The 24,714-nt window shown below is 47.5% G+C and overlaps 1 protein-coding gene across 1 annotated transcript in view; it reads left to right on the forward strand.

The window, feature by feature from the left end:
- Nucleotides 1-24,714, forward strand: part of LOC115083210 (SCO-spondin-like) — a 508,366-nt gene that overhangs the window by 100,328 nt on the left and 383,324 nt on the right. Inside the window, exons 33-36 of the mRNA XM_029587016.1 lie at nucleotides 563-666; nucleotides 15,985-16,222; nucleotides 17,220-17,372; nucleotides 17,523-17,663. Of these exons, the coding sequence (XP_029442876.1) occupies nucleotides 563-666; nucleotides 15,985-16,222; nucleotides 17,220-17,372; nucleotides 17,523-17,663 (636 nt within the window). The remainder of the gene's footprint in view (nucleotides 1-562; nucleotides 667-15,984; nucleotides 16,223-17,219; nucleotides 17,373-17,522; nucleotides 17,664-24,714) is intronic.

Here is a 24,714-nt window from a genome sequence, read left to right on the forward strand (position 1 = left end):
TTAGTGAGAGAGAAGCTCCCTGTCTCCGCAAACACTCTGCACCAGGCCCTGATACTGGGAATGGTCTGTTAGTGAGAGAGAAGTTCCCTATCTCCGCAAACACTCTGCAGCAGGCCCTGATACTGGGAATGGTCTGTTAGTGAGAGAGAAGCTCCCTATCTCCGCAAACACTCTGCACCAGGCCCTCTTACTGGGAATGGTGTGATAGTGAGAGAGAAGCTCCCTGTCTCCGCAGACATTCTGCACTAGGCCTTGATACTGGGAATGGTGTGTTAGTGAGAGAGACGCTCCCTGTCTCCGCAGACACTCTGCACCAGGCCTTGATACTGGGAATGGTGTGTTAGTGAGAGAGGAAATCCATGCCTCTGAGGGTATCAAACACATTTTCCCAGGCCCTGATACTAGGCATTGACTTATCGGTGGAAGGGGGTTCAGTAGTCTGCAGTTTGGGGCTATCCATATCAATACTCTGCTGATTCCATGACCCACAGTAGTCTTTAAGAGAGGTATAGATGTGATTGGGCCTGTTTTTAATATGACTTTATGTGACTCTTGTTTTCAGACAGTGAGGTCAGCACCACACTGCCCCCTGGTGACAGAAACCAGACGCTCATCCCCTGTGCAGAGTACTCTTGTGCAGATGGCAAATGTATCACCTTCAAGCAGGTGAGAGGTCAAACAACAGGTGCAGAGCTTCTCTTCTCATCCTCTACTCCTTTCTTCCCTTATTCCTTTCTTTTCTGACTTTCTCTTTTCTCTTTCCTTAATCCTAGGATGGCGCTGCTCTCTGCATTGGTGGAGGGGTGGAAGGAACTTGGGGCCGGAGGGTGCTGGAAGCCAATAGAGACGGGTGGGAGGGAGAAAAAGGGGGGAAAAAAAATGGATAAACTGAGTAGCTTACTGGGCAGACTGGATGGGCCGTTGGTCTTCTTCTGCCGTCACTTCTATGTTTCTATTTTCTCATACCTTGCTACACGTTCTCTGACCTTTTTCCTTTCTTCTCAGCTTTTTCCTCTTTCCTTACTCCTCTCTTCCCTTACTCCACTCCTCTATTTTTCTTTTCTCTTAATCTTCTCTTCTCATATCTTACTTCTATCTTCTTTTCCCTTACTCAAGTTTTCTCTTTTCTTCTCTCTTTTCCTTTATTTCTCCTTTCTCTGATCTTATTCCTTTTTCCTTTACTTTATTTCTCCTTCTCTTACTTTAATCTTCTCTTATTTTACCTTACTTCTCTCTTCTTTTCTCTTAATCCTGTCTTCCATCTCGTCCTGCCATGCCAGTCCCACCCTCTACAGGTGGGTTGATTCCCCCTACCAGCAGATGGAAACAGAGAGCACTGTTTTCCTTGCCTGACATCATCTCCACTGCTTAGGGGTGGTGCAGCACAGCAGGCATCCAGCAGATGGTAGGATCAGGTGATGCAGCAGATCAATGGTGGATCTAGCGATTGGACCCTGGGCCAAGTCACTGGTCATGACCAGCAGTGTGAGCTCAAGACACGCTCCCAGTCCCAGAGGAGACCTTGATTTTGCTTCAGTGGGGGAGCAGGATAGATAGGTAAAAAAAAGGAGTTTCCCTTTTCCTGAGAGGAAGATTTGCTGCTTTCCTCTTCCTCCTCTCCTGTCCTCCCCCCCCCCCCTCCTTTACCTCACCACTCTAGTTCCTGCAAAATTTCCCTCAGGCTCGTCAATGTTCTCAACCCCAGGGGAGCTGGGGGACTTTTCACCTGAATTTTTAAGGTTTTTGCACCAGGCCTTCTATACCTTCAAAAGACTGGAGGAAAGTCCTGCTGTGGATTTTGTTAAGGTTCCTGAGGACATTTCCCAAAGAGAGCTCCATTGAGGCTCCAGACCCTTCATGGGAAAACTCTGAAGGCTCGGACGATCATGGAGATGAGACAAGCTCAGTCTGGAAAAAAGGGATGTTCCTCCAGGCCCGGAGGATGATTCCATTATCCACCTATTCCACAGGGATGAGATTGGTGGCTTAATCGAGCAAATGGTTACTTGTCTCCACCTTGAAGAGGTGAAGTCCCAGGATATTTCAATATGGGATCTTAATATTAAGAGGGTATGGAAGTCCACTAGCACCTTTCCCCTGCACCCCGAAGTGGTGGAGATGGTACTTGCAGAATGGGACTCCCCTGAGTCAGCGCTGAGGGGGATGAAACTCTTGCAGAAGTTATACCCCTTCCTTTGGCCATGCTCCAGAAGTTATTTCAAACTCCAGCAGTGGACACCTTGGTCATGGTGGTGACATGGCGTACCACCATTCCAGTGGAAGTGGGTACTTAGTACGCCACATGTTAAGATAGTTGATTAGGAAAAATTTAATGCTGATTTTAGCATATATTAATGTAGGTAATTAATCTTAACACTTATTTATACTGTTTTGATATTTTTAGCATTATCTTAGAATTATGCATTGTTTATTTAATTATTTTTCTGTGTTTATTGAATGTGCTTTTATTGTTTTTATGTTTATTTATTGTAAACCGATGTGATGATTTCTGATACGTCGGTTTATAAAAAGTAATAAACTACAAACTATAAGGATCCTCAGGATCGCAAAATGGAGCCCTCGTTGAAGAACTTGTTTACTTCTTTGGCGGTGGCTGTTCATATTTTTATTTGTCTTGCCCTGATTGTGCAAACTGTTTTTCGCTGGATTCAGCAGTTCTTGGAAAGCAAGAAGGTGGCAAAGATGGAGTTGGCACTGCTTTTTTGGCAGCCGCTCTCTATGATCTGCTCCGTAATTCTTCTTATTCAGTGGCTCTCTTGGTCGCTGTTCATCAGTTACTTTGGCTACATAATTGGGCAGCGAATTCATGGTCCAAAACATGACTGGGCAAGTTGCCATTCAAGGGAAGGTTGCTGTTTGGTGAGGATCTGGACCAGTTGGTGGAAAACATGAGGGACCCTGAGCCACACTCTTACTACTGCGATCCGTGGTCTCACCTCCTTCGTCCATTTCTCAGTCATCTTTTGGGCCTACCTCAGTCAGGGCTGCCCTATTACCATAAGAAAAGTGCCATAAGCCTCACCATCTTCCAGGTAAGGGAAATATTTATACAGAGTTTTGCCTTATATTATATGCAAAATCTCAAGATTAAACAGGGTTGGCTAAAGATGATAGTGGGAGCTCCAGCCTCAGGCAGCCATTTGCTTCCATTCTTAAAGGTCAATTTTGAAAGTACCTGCAAGTCTGCAAACCAATTTTCAAAGGGAAATTTCTGATCCCCAGCGCCTTCCCTTTTCCCTGCATTCCCGGCGCCCACCCGCACCTAACTGCGTCCACCTCCCTGCCGAGGCTCGCGCGATCGGCGCGGCCCATCCGGGGCAAGAGCCTGCTCACCAGCCTACCTTGAGGTGAGCCGTGCAGGAGAGACGGGAGGCAAAGGAAACAATTTAAAAAAAACAATTCCACCGCTCCCGAGTTAAGAAGCAGGCCGCAGGACGAAACGTGGTGAGTGAGCCGCGCCCCTAAGCAGGCATCAGGCCTATCAGAGGGCGGCTACTGCCCCCTTTAAACTCCGGCGCATCTCGGCGGCGTCCATTTCGGCGCCCACCCGCACCTAACTGCGTCCACCTCCCTGCCGAGGCTCGCGCGATCGGCGCGGCCCATCCGGGGCAAGAGCCTGCTCACCAGCCTACCTTGAGGTGAGCCGTGCAGGAGAGACGGGAGGCAAAGGAAACAATTTAAAAAAAACAATTCCACCGCTCCCGAGTTAAGAAGCAGGCCGCAGGACGAAACGTGGTGAGTGAGCCGCGCCCCTAAGCAGGCATCAGGCCTATCAGAGGGCGGCTACTGCCCCCTTTAAACTCCGGCGCATCTCGGCGGCGTCCATTTCGGCGCCCACCTGCACCTAACTGCGTCCACCTCCCTGCCGAGGCTCGCGCGATCGGCGCGGCCCATCCGGGGCAAGAGCCTGCTCACCAGCCTACCTTGAGGTGAGCCGTGCAGGAGAGACGGGAGGCAAAGGAAACAATTTAAAAAAAACAATTCCACCGCTCCCGAGTTAAGAAGCAGGCCGCAGGACGAAACGTGGTGAGTGAGCCGCGCCCCTAAGCAGGCATCAGGCCTATCAGAGGGCGGCTACTGCCCCCTTTAAACTCCGGCGCATCTCGGCGGCGTCCATTTCGGCGCCCACCTGCACCTAACTGCGTCCACCTCCCTGCCGAGGCTCGCGCGATCGGCGCGGCCCATCCGGGGCAAGAGCCTGCTCACCAGCCTACCTTGAGGTGAGCCGTGCAGGAGAGACGGGAGGCAAAGGAAACAATTTAAAAAAAAACAATTCCACCGCTCCCGAGTTAAGAAGCAGGCCGCAGGACGAAACGTGGTGAGTGAGCCACGCCCCTAAGCAGGCATCAGGCCTATCAGAGGGCGGCTACTGCCCCCTTTAAACTCCGGCGCATCTCGGCGGCGTCCATTTCGGCGCCCACCCGCACCTAACTGCGTCCACCTCCCTGCCGAGGCTCGCGCGATCGGCACGGCCCATCCGGGGCAAGAGCCTGCTCACCAGCCTACCTTGAGGTGAGCCGTGCAGGAGAGACGGGAGGCAAAGGAAACAATTTAAAAAAAACAATTCCACCGCTCCCGAGTTAAGAAGCAGGCCGCAGGACGAAACGTGGTGAGTGAGCCGCGCCCCTAAGCAGGCATCAGGCCTATCAGAGGGCGGCTACTGCCCCCTTTAAACTCCGGCGCATCTCGGAGGTGTTGCGCTCCCGGCGTCGCGCGCCCCTTGGAGCGACCCAGAGCCAGGGCCGCTACACACTCATTATCAGCCACGGAAAATATACGCCAGTACCTCCAGCTCTCAATCAAAAACCTCCAAGGTCAAGACGACACATCCAGAGGCATATGGGCATCATTCAGCCTTCATTAGCGTGCCATCCTTACAGCCCCCAGCAGCACCCATCCAGACTATAACAGCACTCATCCAACTGCACTCAACCAGTCAACAGCACTCTTCCAGCTGCACTCAACCAGTCTACAGCACTCATCCAGCTGCACTCAACCAGTCAACAGCACTCATCCAGCTGCACCCATCTAGCCTCCAGCACTCATCCAGCTGCACCCATCCAGACTACAACAGCACTCATCCAGCCACCAGCACTCATCCAGCTGCACTCAACCAGTCTACAGCACTCATCCAGCTGCACTCAACCAGTCAACAGCACTCATCCAGCTGCACCCATCTAGCCTCCAGCACTCATCCAGCTGCACCCATCCAGACTACAACAGCACTCATCCAGCCACCAGCACTCATCCAGCTGCACCCATCTAGCCTTCAGCACTCATCCAGCTGCACCCATCTAGCCTCCAGCAATCATCCAGCTGCACCCATCCAGACTACAACAGCACTCATCCAGCCACCAGCACTCATCCAGCTGCACCCATCTAGCCTCCAGCACTCATCCAGCTGCACCCATCCAGACTACAACAGCACTCATCCAGCCTCCAGCTCTCAACCAGCCTCCAGCAACACTCATACAGCTTCCAGCACCCATATAACCTCCAACAGCAATCATCCAGCACCGATCCAGCCTCTAGCATCTATGCACTACCGACCACGCACCTACAAATCACTCATTCCAATCATGATTTCCCCCACCACACAATTCCTAGGTCTCACCCTATTTACCATCATCCTATTTAACGCCGAATCGCTCACCAATAAAACTCTTATACTTAACGACATACTGCAGGACACAACCCCAGACTTTTGCGCCATAACAGAAACATGGCTCAAACACACCGACATCACCCTCATTAACCAACTACCAACACAAACTTACGATTTCTTCTCCATCCCTAGACAAAAAAAAAGAGGAGGGGGTATCTTCTTAGCTGCTAAAAAATCCCTAAGGTTCACACACTACCCGATCAACACAGCTACCAAACTAGAACTAGGATTGTTCAAATCAGAATATCTCCAAATCCTTCTAGTCTATGCCCCTCCAGGCTTGCTAGAATCAGACGCCTCCCCTATTCTCGAAACCATAACTTTGCATCTTAATCTTGACTCCCCTGCTATAATCCTGGGCGACTTCAACTTACATGTTGACAAAGTCCCACTTTCAACAAACTGTGAAGCCTTCCTCACCGCATTGTCAGCGATGGGTTTCAGTCAACAAATCAACAAACCCACTCACAAAGGAGGCCACACACTCGATCTCTTCTTTACAAACTCCGGTATTTCTCTAACAAAACAACCAAATTGCAAAAAAGTCCCATGGTCAGACCACTCTCTAATCTCCACCAGCTTTTCTGTACCACGATCAGACTCTAATCTCGACTCAAGACCTTCTTTCCAATACAGAAAACCATGCACCTCGGAACACCTCAACAAACTACTAAATACAGATCTACCACTCATCGATGTTTCTACACCCAACTCTGCACTCCAATCCTGGTCCAAAATAACAAAATCTATAGCTAACACTCTTTGCCCTCTGACAACCAAAATACAGACTTCAAATGCATCCAAAAGACAACCCTGGTTTAATGAGGAGCTGCGAAAACTCAAACAACTACTTCGGCAGAAAGAAAGAAAATGGCGCAAAGCCCCTTCACCGGCCTCACTCTCTGATTATAAACGCTCACTCCATCTATACAAAAGTACTACGCTGAAAACCAAAAGAGACTACTATGCCCTTAAGGTTCACCACCTCATCTTTGACTCAAAAGCTTTATTCGCCTTCGTTTCCAGTCTCACCAAACCTATCATTCCAGATATCCCCCCCGAACTAGCTCAGACTAAAGCAGATGAACTGGCTCTTCATTTCAACAAAAAAATATCTGACCTCCTCAATCAGCTGATACCTAACAATGCCTCTCCAGATAACTTATATCTTCCCCAAAACAAAGACATTCAGTTCAACACGTTCGAACACATTACAATCATAGAAATACAATCGGTGCTGAAGAGAATGAAACCGTCATCACATCCATTTGATCAAATCCCTTCCAAAATGCTTCTTCTCATCCCTGACACTATAGCAAAAACACTAGCAGACATCATAAACTGCTCCCTGTCACATGGTATCTACCCAGATGACCTAAAAACTGCCTCAATCAAACCACTCCTAAAAAAACCAAATCTAAATGCTGATGATCCTAATAACTTCCGCCCCATTTCCAACCTCCCATTCATAGCCAAAATTATGGAAAAATTGGTAAACACTCAACTATCCAACTACTTAGAAGACCACAGTATTCTGTCTCCAAACCAATATGGCTTTCGCAAAGCAGCAAGCACCGAAACGCTACTTCTCTCACTCATGGACTTCCTCCTCTCTGGAATTGATAAAGGCTAAGCATTTTTACTAATCCTCCTTGACTTCTCGGCAGCCTTCGACACCGTCAACCATGTCCTTCTTCTAAAACAACTGGCAAACATTGGATTGTCAGGTGCTACACTAAACTGGTTTAAAACATTTCTTGAAAACAGAGGATATAGAGTCAAAATTCACAATACAGAATCCCAATATCACCCTTCCAACCGTGGGGTGCCATAAGGTTCATCACTTTCACCCACACTCTTTAATGTCTACCTGCTTCCCCTATGTCAACTTCTCTCAAAACTAAGCCTGAAACACTTCCTTTTCGCAGACGACGTACAGATCGTGATCCCCATAAAAGAATCAATCTCAAAAACAATGGAATACTGGGATAGTTGCTTATTAGATATCAAACATCTCCTCACCAGCTTAAACCTCGTCCTCAATGCTTCGAAAACGGAATACCTGCTCATATCACCGGAAAACAACAACACACATCCAAACCCACCAGCCCTCCTTCAAACAACCCACGTAAGAGACCTAGGAGCCCGCTTAGACAACCGGCTTAACCTCAAACCATTCATTAACCATACCACCAAAGATTGCTTCCACAAATTACATATTCTGAAAAGAATTAAACCACTTTTCCACGCTCAGGACTTTAGAACAATCTTGCAAGCAATAATCTTTTCCAAACTAGATTATTGCAACTCACTACTACTAGGCCTCCCAGCTTCCTACACCAAGCCTCTACAAATGGTTCAGAACTCAGCAGCCAGAGTCCTTACAAACTCCAGGAAAATCGACCACATCTCACCAATCCTCAAAGACCTTCATTGATTACCGATCCACTACAGAATCATGTACAAAACTATCAATATCATCCACAAGGCTATCAACCAACACACTCAACTCGACCTACAAATACCACTTAAAAAACACACATCCGCCAGACCCATCAGGGAATACTACAAAGAGTCACTCCAAATTCCTCATGCTAAAACCTACCAACATAAATCATTGAGTCTCAGAGCTTTTTCTTCAGCAGGTCCAACACTATGGAACTCTATCCTACCTGACTTGAGACAAGAACCATGCACTCTAACATTTAGGAAAAGACTAAAAACTTGGCTTTTCAAAAAAGCATTCCCAGGCCCTGATTAAAACCACCACCCTTCAGCACAAATGTATTCAAAAATTGGATCAAAATTAGAATCCACCAACCACAAACTTATACTCAGCACAATATTATCATCACTCACAACTGTGTCATATCTATTCACTTGGGTGTCATATTTATTCACTTGGCTATATTTATTTACTGCGTCATATCTATCCACAGTCATATTTACTCACGTTGTCTCATTTACTCACAACTATGTTACTTGATGCAACTGGCTGATATTTACTCACTTGGCTATACAATTATGTTACTTGATGAAACTGTCTGATTTGTAAATATCTCTTTATACACTTTCTCCCCCCCTTTTCTGATCCTAGTTAATTTTCCCTGTTTTATTGTAACTTTCTCACATCCTTATTGTTTTACTGTATTTAAAGTTTCAATTGGGAAATTTGTTTATTATGTTACGCTTTACCCTACACACATTGTTAGCTTTAAACCGGGTTGATGTGATATTAGTCATGAAACTCGGTATAACAAAAATAATTAATAAATAAATAAAATAAATTGAGAGAGAAGAAAGGAATCTTTAAAGAGTTTTTTCCACAGCTAACCTTCTTTGTACTTACAGAAAGGAAAATTGGTTCTTACCGGCTAATTTTCATTCCTGGAATACCACAGATCAGTCCAGATGCATGAGTTTTTCATCCCTACCACCAGATGGAGACAGAGAAGAAAACCTTTACTGACACTGTTACTTAAGATAATATGCCACCTGCAGACCCTCAGTATGACCTGTATCCAAGGCAAAATTTGATAAAACCATAAACAATTTCCCCCCTTCAAACTGAGCAGGAGAACGTACTAGCCTCCAAACCAGAGCACTTTCGTTTAGAGGAGATTGAAACTCCCAAACCAAAAACAATTCCTGTACCAGCTACACATAGCAAATAAAGCATTTTTTCAGAAAAGGTGTTCTGGACTGATCTGTGATATTCCAGGAACAAAAATTAGCAGGTAAGAACCAGTTTTCCTTTCCTGTTCATACCCAAGAATAGTCCAAATGCATGGGATATACCCAAGCTCCCCCAAAATGGGCAGAAATCTGAAAGACCCACTCATAAAACACTCTCCCCAAAATGTGCCCAAACATCCAGTTGATAATGCCTTGTGAAAGTGGGTAGAGAAGACCAAGTCGCTGTCATACAGATCTCCTTTGGGGGTACCAACTGTCTCTCACCACTGAACATCACTTGTGCCCTAGGACAATGGCCCCAAAGCCCTTCAGAAATCGGATGTCCACTGCAACATTAAGCCGACATAATTTATTATTTATTTATTTATTTCAGATTTTTATATACCGGCATTCGAGACAGCAGTCACATCATGCTGGTTCACATAAAACAGGGATGCATAGTAAACATAACTATAACAATGGTGCTGAAAAGGCAGTTACATATAACAGGATGATAAGAACTTGGCTTAGAAGAGAAAGGACAGGTTATTAATTCACACAAGTAAACGATAGAAGATAAGGTTAACCATGGTGTAGGTGGAGATTAGGGGTGGCTTGGAAGTGTTAGATCAATTAGCGTCCGGGAAGGCTTGTATGAATATCCAGGTCTTTAGTCTTTTTTTGAAGGTTGAGATGCATGGTTTTATTCTGAGATTTGAGGGGATGGAGTTCCATAACGGTGGGATGGCTGTAGAGAAAGCTCGGTCTCTTAGTGTGCTGTGTCTGGTGGATTTGGGCGGTGGTACCTGTAGCGAACCCTTGTATGCATCTCTTGTCGGTCTTGACGAGTTGTGTAGTCGGAGAGGGATCTGTAGGTCAATGGGAGCCAGTTGGTAGATGTTTTTGTATGTGGTAAGAATGGCCTTGTATATTATTCTAAAGTGTATAGGTAGCCAATGGAGGCTCTTTAGAATGGGGGTTATGTGGTCCCTTCTCCTGGTATTTGTCAGAATTCGTGCAGCTGCATTTTGCACCATCTGAAGCGGTTTGGTGTATGAAGCGGGAAGGCCAAGTAGGATGGTGTTAGTACAATAATGCCCTCCTTTAGCCAGCAAGCAATTACGGCTTTAGAACTTTACTCCCTTTATTCGTTCCTCCAACAAAATGAAAAAAATGATCGGATCCCCAAAAACTGTTGGTGACCTTCAAATAGCTTAACAGTATGTGGCGGACCTCCAACAAGTGAAGCTCCTTTGCATGAGGACCAATAAAGTCCAAACTTCAAAATAAGAAAACAAATCTCTGCAGTGACACCTTAATCACTGGCTTGAATTGAGGACCGCCAATGCTTCTTTCAAAGGCCAAGCCGCAATACAAAGTGAGCATCCTGAACCAAGAAGATTAGTCTTGGATGAACAACTTGGGTAGCTGCCTGAGCCTTAGAGGATTATCCACTGAAAGATTTACCAAGTCTGCAAACCATGGGTGATGCAGCCATTCTAGAACCACAAGGACCACTGTCCCTGGATGAAGCTCCATGTGCCTGAGCACCTCCATATTAGTGACCAAGGAGGGAAGACATACAACAGAAACCCACATGACCACGGGAAGACAAGAGCAATGAATATTTCTGCTTTGACCTCTTGCCTGTGACTGAAAACTCAGGTCGCTTTGGAGTCCTTCTTGGATGCCATCAAGTCCTGTCCCACCTGGAGAAAAAGAGCCATCTCCTCCTCTTTCAGCTCCCATATTCCAGGGTCCAGAATCTGTTGACATAGAAAAGCTGCCTTAACATTGTTCACTCCTGCAACATGAGAGGCCGCCAGCACTACTCAGTATTGCACGCCCAGCAGAAAGGCTCCTGTGCATTCTGAGAGACCATAAAATTCCAGGTCCCCTTTGATGGTTGATATAATCTACCACTGGCACATTATCAAATGAGACTCTTATGGCTCAATTGTGCAACCATGGAAGAAAGAGCAATGCCTTGCGAATTGCCCTTGTTTCCAACGAATGATTGGCCATGAAACCTCCATCGCTGCCCATCGGCTCTGTGCTGCATGCCCCTGGCAAATGGCTTCCCTCCAGCCTTTGAGATTGGTATTGGTAGACACTACTACCCAATCTGCGATCTCTAACTCTATGCCCAGCTCCAAAGCAGCCCGAGAAAGCCCCCAAGAGAGACTGGACCTGGATTTCTCCTTCCATGGTAGCTGCAGTTGGAACTCTTTCGCCTGAAGGTTCCTGCAGGTCAGAAGCACCCTCTGACGTGGCCACATATGTATGAATGCCCAGGGAACTAGAGCTAGTGAAGTTGCCACAGAATCCTGGACCCTCTAATAATCCCAGACTCTAGGTACTGAAATCCCAAATAACTGGAGGACATAACTGCTACTGCAGCCGCCTGTCCTTCATGGGAACAATTTGCCTAAACAGGTATCAAAGTGGGTCTTCTAGATATATCAGAGAATGGGCCAGAACGATATTACTCCTTATTTATTTAACATTTTTTATATACCGAGGTTCTGGTAACAGTGTTACTAATCACTTTGGTTTACATATAACTTTGGGGTGACATAACATATGTGTCTTACAGAGAACAAGGATATGAAACTTGGAAATATTAATTTACAAAACAAATTATGAGAAACAACAAATTATGAGAAACAAATTATGAGAAACAACAAATTATGAGGAACAGGGATACGAACTTGGAAATATTAATTTGCAAAAACAAATTATGAGAAACAACATTTGAATTAAAGCATCTAGTGTACTAGCGAATATTACTCCTTGTCAGATTCACTACCCAACCCAGGGTCAGTAACCTCTGTCTGACTCGTTGAACCAACTGCTGACATAGGCCCTCTGACTTTCCTCGAATGAGCCAGTCATTCAGAGAAGGATGCCCTAAAATGCCTCCTTTCCATATCACTGCTGCCAACACAACCATCACCTTGGTGAATGTAAGATGTGCCGTCACTAAACCCAAACGGGAGTGCGAAAAAATGAAAATCTTTTCCCAGCACCATGAATGAAGAAACAACTAATGCACCTTCCTGACAGGAAGCTGTAGTTATGCTTTTGATAGATTAAGAGAAGCTAGGAACTCCCCTCTTTGGACATTCTCTTGTCAGGACCAGGGCACCCTCAGACCTGTATTCAACTTCTTCAGATGTATAATGGGTCGATAGGCTCTCTCCTTTTGTCATAGATGATCTAGTGTGGTGTGAACCACCTCTCTTCTGGTGTGGGAGGTGCCCAGGAAGTTCCTACAGGCCTTGCAGACCAGACCTTTGAGGAATAATGGATCAGCCACATCTCACTGAGTATTTTTGCTACCTTCAGTCCCCTGAATGGAGCTCTCTCAGGCAGGACTACGCTAACTACAAAAGGACAGCAGTTGGTCTAACCCTATTACTGGGTGAAAAAAGAGTCCCTACCTGGGCGATATCTCCTCGCCTTCCTTGTCATAAGGATTTATTGAAGTCCCCTTAAGGGGTCTCTGGCAAAGACTTTCTGCATGGTCCTTCCTAGACTGCTCCCCTTGATCCATCTAAGGTCACTAAGGAAAGGTGGATACCAGTCCCACAGTTAGGTAAACTCCTAGAGACTCCAGTTGTCCATAGTGTCCTTCTGCAGATCTATCCAGAACACAAATGCTGCCACTAAACGATTCTGAGAAAGCCCGCCTTAAGACTTCAAACAAAGGCTTATCTCAGCCAGCAAACCTTCTCAGGGGATTGCCTTCAATGGCACATCTCCCCAGTTGTACATAAATTGGCAAAAAGAAATAATTTACAGCCCTGAGGAAGAGGGATGTCCCTCAAACAACTATTCACACTCCCAGTGTAGGGATGTCTGAGGTGCAATGTGGAAACCATCTTGTCGATCTCACAATTTAAAATCCCTGGCTTCCAGCACTTAGGGGTAGCCTCCTCAGCGGCGGAGGCATGCAGCCTTGTTTTACCAGGGCACAAAGGAGTCAAAAAGAATGCCAGACACGTTCTCCTCAGGTCTCCCTCAGGCAAATCTGGTCAAGAGAACTGCAGCTTGCGAGCTACCTGTGACTCGCCAGCCATTGGATGCAAAGAGGGGACCTCCTCCACATGGATCTCTCTGCCTCACATCTGAACTGGAGACTTAGGTTGGGGCGCACCATGCTTGCCCAACATTTCCTCTTCCAGGAGATCTCTGCCTGCTATCCTATTCTGCCAAATAGCACCAAGGCCCTCCCCCAGATGTTTTTGCCCTACAGGCAACCAATTCTCCTGATAATCCACCTCTGTCCAACACTTCGCGCCAGATGGAAGGAAGATGTAAGGAAGCCCTCAAGAAGTGACCAGCACTCCAATCCAAGAAGAATGAGTGTCACTTTTCCTTTTTTTTTTTTTTTTTTTTTTAAATAAAATGGCTTTGTGTATCCACACAATGACCCAGGGTACAAAAGCTCCTCCAGGGCCTAGCATAATCTGGTGTGCAAAGTAAAGCCTTCCAGAACCCCGCTAGCTCGGTGCTCATCAACTACCCTTCCACCACTGTCGAACCAACAGGTCTGAGTAAGCTTTTCTGCGCTCTCTGTCACCATCAGGCACATCCAAACGGCTGCCGCAATTCCTCGAGGCAAGCTCCTCTGAGCCCTTCTTCAGCAAGAACAGGAATCACTGAGGGTGAAGACCCTTCATACCTGGTGCACCAGGGGAGGAGAAATAGCCTAGTGGTTAGAACAGTGGGCTGTGAACCAGGAGACCAGCATTCAAGTTGCTCCTTGTGACTTTGGGCAAGTCACTTTACCCTCCATTGCCTCAGGTACAAACTTAGATTGTAAGCCCTCTGGGGATAGGGAAATACCTACAGTACCTGAATGTAAATCGATGTGATATCTCAGATCAAATGTTTGTATATAAATACATTTAAATGGTGTCAGGCTCAGCAGGTTAGAACAGTCCTCTCTGCTTGCATCCTCCCACCCAAGAGGGCTTAAAAATGGCTGCCGTTTTCGTCTGATTAGCCTCGGCATCCATTCATTATTGAGAGCTGGTTTAGTTTATAAGAACAGGGGCGAAGTCTCTTTTACTGCTACTGCCTGAGAAGCAGTAACTGCAGCCTGGAAGCATTGCTTCATTTCCCTCCTTCTATCTGCAATAGACAGAGCCTTGCCAATTCTAAAACGTCCATTTCCGCACTGCAGGATAAGGAGGCCTTAATAGCAGCAGCAGCATGGCCCAATCTTCTCTCCCCCAACGCGGTTCCCACAGCGCAGTCCCTTCTCCTTCAGATCGGCACCTGCCACACAGGCCCACGGAGGAGAGATGCGATGTCTTTTCTTTTGTCCACCTGAGCGGCCACAGTTGCTATGGTCCGTAGCCGTCGCCATGTCAGCTCTGGGTGCGCGCACGTGACACAGCCTGCAGCCCACCGCCGATCAGGGGAGCAATCCCACGGAGCAATGGAGCCGATCCCTGGACTCCCACAAAGACCGAGAAGCCGCTGCACTCACACCCAGCTGGGCTCCCAGAGCCACTTAAGTATGTGCACCGGGCCCCTTCTATTCAATTCTTTTTCTTTTTTAAAATACTTTCTAAGAATAAAAACAAAGAAGGCAATACTTCCCTTTGCCGATGGGGAGCCCAGGAGAAGTCCAAAGGCTGCGTGGAAGATCAGGAGGGAGCCAGACCACTGGGTGCACAAGTCTCCACAGTCGTCGAGCTGAAGCAAGCTTAGGGTCTCCAACCTCCTGCTCAGCCACTCCACCCAAGGGATGGCACTTAATGGAGTCTAAACCCCAGGGAGTCACCTGACCTAAAGCATTTCTTTCTTTCTTTCTTTCTTTTTTTTTTTAGCTCAAAACTCCAGACTGCAGGTTTTGCACCTCTACCATCTGTTGGAGACAGAGAAATACTGAGGGACTGCAGGTGGCACAGTGGGTTATTTACAGTGTCAGTGAAACTTTCTCTGTCTCCATCTGCTGGCAGGGTGGCAAAACCCATGCGTCTGGACTGATCTGGGGTATGGACAAGAATCTCTTTCCAAAATTGTCCCCTTATATTCTATATCTGTCTTCCATTTTCCTCCTTTAATTCTCTTCCTTTTATCTCTTATTCTTTATTTCTTTTGCAATTTGTCTTTCTTTTTTACCTGTTTTCTTCCTTCTGGCAAATTCCTCTTCCTTCCTTCTTTCCATCTCTCTCTTCTCCTTCCTCTGGGCAGTGTCTCCGGATAGGGCTGATTTTGTCCATACTGTGACAGGAATGAACCTCACTCGTAAGGCAGGGTACGTCGGGTGTGAGCTCAGTCTCTCTGATTTACCGCTAATTCCCTTCTTAATACTTGCAATGTGCCTCTGGAGTTCATAAGTTTTGATATGAGCAGGCAACATATCCATTTGCTCTTGGAGGGTCTTTATAATGAAGCTGGGGGCACCCAGTCCAATTGGGATAATTTCTGTATCTTTCTGCCACATTTTCTTTGTCTCTGATTGCATCTCTTGATATGCGGTGATATTCTGTCTCTCCTTCCTCCTGCATGGGGATTGTCTCTCGTGCATTCCCTCTCTGTTCTCCTTCCTCTTGTGTGCTCCCGGGGATGCCTCTCATTGCTTTCCCTGTCTCCTCTTGCCGCAGGTGTGTAACAGGATAGCAGACTGCGGGGATGGAGAGGAGGCACTGGGCTGGACTCCTTCCGACGAGAGGGACTGCGGACTCTGGAGCCCCTGGGGTCCCTGGAGCAGCTGCAGCCGCACGTGCGCCACGGGCATCCAGTTACGCCGACGCACCTGCGCCAGCCCATCGGGGGACGTGCTCAGACACTGCCGGGGGGAGGAGACGCAGGCTCAGCAATGCTTCTCTGTCACGTGCCCAGGTGAGGCCCAAGCGGCAGCATTGCAGAACATAGAAACCGTCACCTCGAGAGGCGCGACATTGCACAAGGAGGCCAGGACACCGGCAGCCCTGAGAAATGAGCCGTTACACAGGCAGGGTGTTCTACCTACAGAAATGTTCCTTTAGAAAATTGTGCAACGGATAATGCACGTGAAATGTCTTGCATTGTACGTGTGTACTGTTATGCACAGAGAGAAGTGGCCGTTCCACGGGGACGGAGTCTGGGCGGGGTTGGGACTTATGTGTCCAGTTTTTGATTCTCCCTGCAAAACCAGGCACAGTAAACAGCAGGGGTAAATGTGTGTGCCTGGTTTTGCCCGGGATAATTTTAAAAACAAACTTACATGCATAATTCACTTTGAAAATTGGTGTAACTTGAGGGTGTAACAGTCGGCAAATGTATGCCTCCTGTTATAAAATTACCCCCAAAGAGACCAGGACAATGACAACCTCAAAAGATGGAACATTACACAAAAATACTAGGACACCGTCACCTCGAGCGATGAGACATTACACGGAGACCCAGACGCTGTCATAGGGAAATTACCTAGAGAGACACAGATATATGACATGACACAGAAAGACCCAGACATCATCACCCCAAGAGAATGGGCGTGACACATAGAGTCTTGGACCCCCATCACCCTGAGACTTTGGATGTTACACAGAGAGTCACGGACACTGTCATAGGGATATTACAGAGAGACATAGGGATATGACACAGAGAGAGATCTGGACACCGTTGCCTCAAGAGATTGGACATTACTCAGAGAGACATGGACACGACGGGGAGATCAGGGGGTTTTGTCATGTGTGCAGGCTCCTTGGACAGAGTGATTGTTTTGGTGACCTCAGGAAGAGTGGTAGGTTAAGCTAATGTGATACATTAAGCAGGACACTCCTCCTTGTTCTGTCACTGCTCTCTGCTCCCTCCTCCCTCCCCTTACTGATGCTTCCGTCTCTTTCTGCCCCGTTAGTGGATGGAGCCTGGACTGCCTGGACCACGTGGTCGAACTGCTCTCACGACTGCTCAGGCGTGGTGATCCGTCGCAGAGAGTGCACCGCCCCACAGAATGGTGGCAGGTACTGCTCTGCCCTGCCTGGGTCTACCTCGGGCAGCATGGAGATCGGTGAGTGCTCTGAACACCTTCCCCCCACCCTAACCTGGGCACTGGCCTTGTGGTGATTCTCTCACCTCTGACAGAATATGGTAATGTGTGATGTCTGTACAAACACCTCTTGGATTCTCATTGTGTACTCCATGTCTGTTCTGTGTACAGAATCTTGCCACGTGGAAGGCTGTCCCAATGCCACGGCCTGCCATGGTGACCTGGTGGCTGGAGACTGTGCTCCCTGCCCTTTGACCTGTGCTGATATTACCAATAAGGGGAGCTGTGAGAAAGACAGGCCCTGCAGCCCTGGTAAGGAGGATCACTCTCTGGGGGCGAAACATGCTGAAGTTTCCAGAGCTATTTTCCTGCAATCAGGAGAAGGAAAGTAATTAAGAAGGTTCATACTAAAATTGTCTTGTTTGGAAAAACAGAACATGAACTTTTATCAGTCCTGTTGCATTCTAGGTGATTCGGGGGGTCTAAATAGGGTTGCCAAGTATCCATTTTTTATGTGGCCAGGCCTGCATTAAAGAACAGGGAGCCAATGGGCAGTCGGATTACAGCAGCGCAGATCAGAGTCGGGAGGGAGTGGAGCATTCCTCAGCAGCCTCACCCCCCCCTTCCTCCACATGCTGATTGTTGCTATGGGGTCAGCAAGGGTGGGGCAGCTTTGTGAGCTTCCAGGACTTCTAACTCTGCTCTACCAGCATGGACAAGAAGAGGAAGAGGGAGCTACAACTCACTCCTCCAACATGTGGCAAGATGTGAGCAATTTGTGGGGCGGGAGAGGAGTTGAATTCTGAAAGTGGGCAAGGCGAGAAGAAGTGAATGATGATGGTGGTGGTGGGTAACTGCCGGGGGGGGGGGGGGGGGGGGGGTTTAAAGAGTGAATGTGGGGAGGATGACAAGAAAGGGATGAATGCTGGGGGAAGGGTGTGACAAGCAGAGTGGGTGAATGTTGGAGGATGACAAAGAGGGGGACTGAATACTGGAAGCCGGGAGGGGGAGTGAGATGAAAAGGGTGAGGATAGGAGAACGTGCAGGTGGTGGGGATTGTTTTTCCTGTCACAACTGGCATTTGTAGTCCTAAACAGGCCTGGTGCATGCTGGGCAATTTGGAATGCAGGCTTGGTGCAAGCTGGGGGATTTTTTGTATATACAGGCCTGAGTGATTCCTTATGTAAGCAGGTCAGGTGCATGCTGGGCCATTCAGTGTGTAACCTCTGGGTCTAAGATAAGCTCATTGGCTGCCCTGGGGGAAGTGCTACTACTGTTCTTCAAGAAACCTCAGTCCACTCAGGCAGGACTATGCATGCTAAGGTATCGTTTTATTGGTCATCTGTAGAAAGCATGATCATTATAAACTAGGAGAACAGATATAGTTTTTCTCCTACTGTCAGCTCAAACTCAGGCTGAAAGTAAAATAAATTTAGATGGATCTGTTTAAACAGTAACATTAGCAAATTGTTCCGTAGTGTCCTCAAAAAAATGAGTACTAAAATTCCTAACAGCAAAACGTCTACACAGAAGTCAGTGGGTTCTTGCCAAACCACCTGTAAGCCTTTTCTTTGGAGGGGTATATTCTCCAAGGGCGCACAAATGCAATTTATCTAGCAGGGGCTGTCTTTCTTGCCACTTATCCCCTCCTACTCGTTATATCCCAGGGGTGGGTCCTTTCTGTTGGGGGGAAGCTATTGCTTGTGGCCCAGGCAGTGAGGGGAATCCTTTATCTGTGTGTAACACCTCCTTGACCGCTTACCTCGCAAGGCGTTCCTGGGTCCAGGACCGACCTGGCGAGAGCCGCCCCCCCCCCCTCCCCCCGGCAGTCTTCGTTGGTCCTCATGTTCTTGGCCCCTCCACCTGGGGAAGAAAATGTTAGTGGGTGCCAGCATTCACCTCCCTTCACCCCAGGAAACAAATGGGAAACAAGGCTGGCAGTAAGTACAAATATATACAGGTTTATTGGACTGTACAAATATATACATTTCTACATGACTATGTACATGGCTAATAGGATGTCAGACAGCACACTGATCCTCTCATGGTTAATAGTCTCAGTCTACACAACTATATACCTTTCTACAAGGTAGCAAGAACATTTTGTATTTGGCAATTTGGGGTTGTTGGCCCCCACAGTATACCACCAAATAGAATAGAAGGGACTTCTTGTGTTCCCTTATTCAAGTTTTATCATCCTCCCTCCTTTATTTCCCAAGTATAACCCATGTGAACAGATGCAACTGGGATGGTGGGCAGTATTAGCCTGGGGGGGGTGGAGGGGGGGGGGGGGTGTTCCACTGAAAGGTCCATGCCAACACTGGGGTCCATGCCCTCCTGGGAGACCCGACTCCACCTCTCAGACTGCCACTGGGGTCTCCTTGCTCAAGGGGGAGGAACCACTCCACCGCCAGGTCTGCTGCTGCTGTACCTCCCTCGGTAGGAAGGTTTTCCCTGGCTTGGGTTTACAGCTCCACTAGGCTCATGGCTGTTTTAGCATTTAGTGATTTTAGCTCCGCTAAGCTCATGGTCAGTCATGTGCTGATACCCATCCTGGATAAGTCACCTTCTCTCAGCCAAAAGGCCAAGACCCAAGCAGGATCACAGAGCGAGACCATGTGCACACTCCTCCATCCTGCCTGGCCATCCTCTGTTGTCTGGGAACTTTGTACCCACGTGTCTGAATACCCTTGTTAGTCAGGGTGAAAATCTGTTTGCTTCCTAGGACTGTTTTCCAGCACATTTCTCTCACAAATCCCTTTCCCAGTCATGGTTCAGTAATTTAGGAGGTTGAATCCTTTTGATTTTTAGTGATATTTTCTACAAAAAAACACCAGAAGTCCAGGGGGCTGTGATATGGGAATCCTCTACCTGAATCTGTGACTTATCTATTCAATGGTCAGTTAAGCACCTTCACAGTAAGGGGTATTTTGGGTTTCCTGGGCTGGCGGCTCAAGTTACATAGCTGCACTGTTCTCTCTTTTTGTTTCTTCTGAAGTTCACGTAAAAGGTAGCATGCTCAAAACTCTGTCTCTTGTGAGGGGGGTTTCATGTGTGTATCTGTTTATCTGAATTGGTACTGTGATGATGCTTGGCTGGGACAGATGAAAGAGGACACAGAACTGGGTGTTCAAATAAATATTTTACTGATTGTTTCAAAAGGTAATCACTGTCCATGGTGTAATAAGTGAAAATACAGATGAGTGTCCTTTCTCTCTGGGTTCCTTGATGGGTTCCTAACACCTTTTCACTTAGTGTCCAGGAAACCTGACTCTGGGGAAAGTCCTATTCTGCATAGGATCCTCTTAGAGAAAATAACATTCCTACCTGATTCTTGGTTGATCTGAAGTGTTTACCCAGTCCGTGCCTCCGTGCCTGTGACCCCAGGGATTGAAGATCCTGTGGAGGGTCTTCCAATTTCTTCACTCTCTTCTTTAAGGTTATGACCACCCAGTAGGAAAGGGCCAAATCCCACTTCAGGATTGAGCTAATACAGCCCCAGCCCCAAATGAGGAGGGGTGGTAAAAAGAACCTCCTTAAAACCAGAAACTGGGCCAAAATTCTCTAACAGACAAAACACTTCTCTGGAGTGAGCACTGTCACTGTAGCCCCTTTTCTTAGCTGGACATCTACAGATCTTCAGTTTCTGGGTCTGCAGATCTTGGGGGGTTGCCATCTCCAAGAAGCTGCAGGGCCTCACCTCCAGTCACAAAAAATCCTCAGTTTAGTCAAAAACTCACAATCAATATCTCTATTAATCTTAAGGTAGCCCACACTGGCAGGCAATGCCTAGCTGGGATTTCCTTTAAACAAAATGTCTACCTAAAGAGGGGTATAGGCCTCACTTAGTCAACAGAAACTAACAGAGCTCTTTCGTCTTCAAGAGCCAAACTAAAAGCCCACACCTAATCTTCTCTCAGCGCCCACCTATATGCAAGTGCACCTACACAGGTAGCCTCTAGTGGAGGAACTGAAATGTGATATTTCTGCAAGTTGGCTCATGGGCCATTAGGGACATCACACCAAACCACTGACCACATCTTTAGCTTACAGATGCTGATTAACAAACAGCAAACACTCCCCTCCCACTAGCACAGAAACATGATTTGACCAGGGACAATATGGATCAACATCAGAATCCGGGGAATTGTCCTTATTATTGTTGTAGCCCCCCACCCATGTTCTTGAGAGGGTGCAAATCCATTTTCGAGCAGGGGGGGAAGATGAACTTCTAGACCCTCAGGGCTTAGAAACGTGTCTACGTGTGAAAACGATGTTCCAACAATGCTCTTACTTATAACTCAACTTCTTCAGCAATGACAATCTGACACACCATGCATTTACATGGAGATGAGTCTGTTTCATCTGTCTGTACACTCAGAAGCCACACAATTTCAGGATCCCCCTCAACTGTCCATCACAGGATCTCCTAATGGGTAAACTCCAGGGGTTCCTTGACGTTGCCCGAATTCCAGTGATCGTGCCTTGCTGTACTGCAGGACTGTCTCCTCTCCTTACTTTTCCTTGGGTTGAGTACCATGTGGATACAAGCCCCATTCTTCCTGGATGTGTAGTACTGGATTGGCACTCTGTACACTAACTGGAAGGTTTAATGTCAAGCTCCTCCTCCTAATCAAACTGTAGCGGAGAACCAAAATTAGAGAAACATTAGGATTTCTTTCCTCCCTTTAGAAACATCCTGAGAGCAAAAGCTATCATCCACTTTTGGGAAACTTTCTAATCCTTCCCTTGTTCACTATTTTAGAAATGATAGAAAAGTAGAAACAGAAAGCCTTAGACTTGCTTTCCCCTCCTTATGTTCCAAAAATAGGTAGAGTGCATAGGAACCCCTTCTTTTGGTCCTGCAGCTTCTGCCGTGTGCACGGTAGCTCCTGTACTGTCTGTGGGGCCGATGTAATGAGGTGCACTAGGCTCAGTAAATATCTTTACTCATTTGTACACACATTTTTTGTGCATCTAATTTTATTCATTTAATAGGGATTTTTTAAAATAACTTTTCATTTTTAAACCCACACATACACAATTTGATTCACCTTTTAACATATACCAACATCTTTCAAACACAAAAAGCAATAAAAAAGGACACCATAGTAGCTTTCATGTTCACATAGGTACTCTCTCTACCTCTCTACCTATTTACCATGAGTTTGCTAATATTAAGAAATAACTTCTTGTCTGCGCCATGACCAGTAAGGTCCCCACATTTTGTCATAAGTATCAGCTTGATCTCTTAACAAATATGTGAGTTTTTCCTTTTGGGTCATCTCTACAACCTTAATCTTCCAGCAGGCAAGCACGTATAGCGTGCAAAAATTACCCACCAGTCTGCAGCTTCCTCACATGCTGGACCAGTCATGCTATTGTCCCATAAAAATACAAGGCACCATCCTTTGAGAACTTATTTCCTCAATGCAAGCTGTAACCTCTGCCCAAAAGGACTGTATCTGTTGACTGTTGTGCTCAGGGGTGGACCCTTGTCCTGGAGCAGTGGAGAACGGCTCCCTGGTAGGGACCAGGAAGCACCTGCCTCCAGGGGGCGGAGCACTGGAGGAGACAGAGGCTTGGATGAGCTTCACCACTGGAAGCCCGTGGTCCCCCCGGGTGGAGCCCGTAGGGACCCGGGCCGCTTGGACTTAGGTGGGCCTCGCAGGGTCTCCTGGAGAGGTAGTAGACAGGCGTGCCCACGGACAGCAAGGGAGCACGGTCGGACTTGAGACTGTAGGTCAGATGGAGCAAGGAGGACCAGAACAACGTAGGCGATGACAAGGCAAGGGACAGAGCCAGAATCAGGATATGTGGTCAATCAGGCAGAGATCATAATCCAAGGGTCAGTCCGAGGAGTAGTCAACAAGGCAGAGGTCAGGTTCCAGAGGTCAGACGAGGTCGCAAGGCAGGCAGAGGTCAGGATGCAGGCAGCAGACAGGAAGGTCAAGGAACAGGCCGAGGTCAGTACCAGAGAGACAGTCCGAGGGTACTACCTGGGAGACGCAGGAACAGAGGGACGCTGGAACAGTAGGATGCAGGAACAAGGCGGGAACAGTAGGATCCTGGAACAAGACTGGAACGAGACTGGAACTAGACTGGAACAAGGCTTAGAACGCAGTGACAATCTAGCACACAATACAATGCCGACCCGATTGCCAAGGCAAGGAAGTGCAAGCAGGGACTTCCTTAAGTAGTTCCTTCAATCAGGGCGTGCCGCGGAGCTAGGACCCGCCCCTGGCCCTACAAGAGGCGGGCGGTCTGCGTGCGTGTAGGGGCGTGGCCAGCGCTAATGGAGACGCCGAACTCTGGCGTGAGGCCTGGTGTGCAGTAGAAGGCCAGGCGACCGCCGCTGTGGGATGCCGAGGCCTGGAGGAGCTCGCGGCTGCTGCTGGGGAGGCCGACCCAGGACCTGCAAGGGAGCCAGAGAGGTGAGCAGGACGGTGCGCGAGCAGGACCGTGCGCAGGCCGGACGTGGACGGGATGCGCAACCTTGACATTCCCACCACATATACATATATATTCCCTCCCACCCACAACACCTTCAGCACTCTTTCCTACCACACTAAATTTAGCATAAGCGGATACAAGCCCAAGATTGTCTTGCAATAAGTGACAGCTAGGTTTCGAGATCTCTCCCATATCCATTGCATTGAGACCCCCAACAAAATAAAAATTGAAAAAAAATCCTAAAACCTTCAGAGCTGAGTCGAATTTGCATTGTTCGCATCCCCTGGCCCTAAGTACTTACGGTTATCCATTTTTAGAGAAGAGCAATTTGTCTCAGCATGGAGCTCAGTCTGCTGTGCCGCGTGCTTCCTTCAACTCAGGCCGTCGCTCCAGGCACACACGGAGAGATCCTGAGCCCGAACCAGCTAGGAACCACTGCACCTCCGTAAATTAATCGAAAACCTGGGTGCTGTTATTCACTGACACTCGTAGCCAAGCCAGATATAACATTGCATGTGTTAGGCCCCGTTGACGCTGTTGCTTCTTCACATACAGAAAGCACACTAGCTTTCTCTGAAGCTGCTGAAAAAAGTCAGAAAAGAAGAAAATCCTGCTCTGCTGGTAAGAAACCAATTTCATTGCCCGGGCTTTATCTAAGATTCTCACTTTGTCCGGATAGTGGTGAAACTGAATAATGATCACTCAAGGTCTTCATCCTGGAGCGGGATGGGTGGGGTAAGGCTCGGTGTGCCCGCTCGAGTTTCACGCGGTCATTTTTACTTTCAAGGCCTAGTTATCTCCAGGATCCAACTCAAGAAAAAAGGATACCCGCATAGAAACATAGAAACATAGAAATGACGGCAGAAGACGACCAAACGGCCCATCCAGTCTGCCCAGCAAGCTTCACATT

This window comes from Rhinatrema bivittatum, chromosome 2, assembly GCF_901001135.1.
Source record: "Rhinatrema bivittatum chromosome 2, aRhiBiv1.1, whole genome shotgun sequence".
In the NCBI taxonomy this organism is placed as follows: domain Eukaryota; kingdom Metazoa; phylum Chordata; class Amphibia; order Gymnophiona; family Rhinatrematidae; genus Rhinatrema; species Rhinatrema bivittatum.